At 48.7% G+C, this 1,162-nt stretch overlaps 1 protein-coding gene across 1 annotated transcript in view; it reads left to right on the plus strand.

Annotated features, from left to right (window-relative positions):
• The first annotated feature begins 408 nt into the window (after window positions 1–408).
• FBH1 (F-box DNA helicase 1) overlaps window positions 409–1,162 on the plus strand; it is a 30,955-nt gene continuing 30,201 nt past the window's right edge. The window contains exon 1 of the mRNA XM_033514356.1: window positions 409–912. Coding sequence (XP_033370247.1) covers window positions 424–912 — 489 coding nt within the window. The 5' untranslated portion in view covers window positions 409–423. The remainder of the gene's footprint in view (window positions 913–1,162) is intronic.

Below are 1,162 nucleotides of genomic sequence, written 5' to 3' on the forward strand. Positions count from 1 at the left end.
CCCCTGATTTCCTTGGAATTCCTCCCTTGATTTCCATGGAGTTAATTCCTGATTTTCATGGAATTCATTCCTGCTTTTCCATGGAATTCCTCCCCCAATTTCCATGGAATTCATTCCTGATTTCCCTGGAATCCATCCCCTGATTTCCTTGGAATTCCTCCCCTGATTTCCTTGGAATCCATCCCCTGATTTCCATGGAATTCATTCCTGCTTTTCCATGGAATCCATCCCCTGCTTTCGATGGAATCCATCCCCTGATTTCCTTGGAATTAATTCCTGATTTCCATGGAATTCCTCCCCTGATTCCCATGGAATTCATCCCCTGATTCCCATGGAATTCATCCCCTGATTCCCATGGAATCCATCCCCTGATTTCCATGGAATTCATCCCCTCATTCCCATGGATTTCCTCCCCTCATTCCCATGGAATTCATTCCCGCTTTCCCCCCTGCAGCCCCCGGCCGCCAGAGGAGCATCCTGGATTTCTGCGGGATCCGGAGCCGCGGGATCGAGGAGGATCCATTGGATCCCTGTTCCTCTTCTCCTCCAGATTCCTGCCTTTTCCAGCATTCCCAGCTCTCCGTGCCACCTCCAACTGCACATTCCAGGAAAAGACCTCTTCCCTCTGCACCCTCAGGAATTCCCACCCCAGAGCTGGATCTTTGGGATGAACCCCAGGAGAAAATTCCCCAACTGCTCCAGCAGGAATGGGAAGAGCTGGAAGTGGAGCCTCTTCCCGATTCCCACTACGGCCTCCTGGGCACTCGGAACTGGGAATTCCCTCAGGGATCCATGGATTCTCTTCCTGCTGAAATCCTCAGGAATATTTTTGCTCTCCTGCCAGTGCTGGATCTGTACCAAAACCTGAGCCTGGTCTGTCATTCCTGGCGGGAAATTATCCGGGATCCGCTGGTGAGGAACTTTCTGGAATAATCCCATGGGATCTGCCTCCCTTTGATCCTTTAAATCCCATCTTTCTTCCCACAATCCACGGATTTTTAGGTTTCCTGGTATTTTTTTTTGGAATTTTTGGACTAAAAGTTGTTACCCCATATCCAAAATTGGGTATTGGAGCAAGATTCCTTCTCATCCATGGGAAAAAATCTGGAAGATTCCATAAAATTTCCCTTCTCCTGTTTTCCCTTCGGCCTTTTTTCCTAAA

The sequence above is a fragment of the Parus major genome, chromosome 1A (assembly GCF_001522545.3).
Source record: "Parus major isolate Abel chromosome 1A, Parus_major1.1, whole genome shotgun sequence".
Classification (NCBI taxonomy): Eukaryota; Metazoa; Chordata; class Aves; order Passeriformes; family Paridae; genus Parus; species Parus major.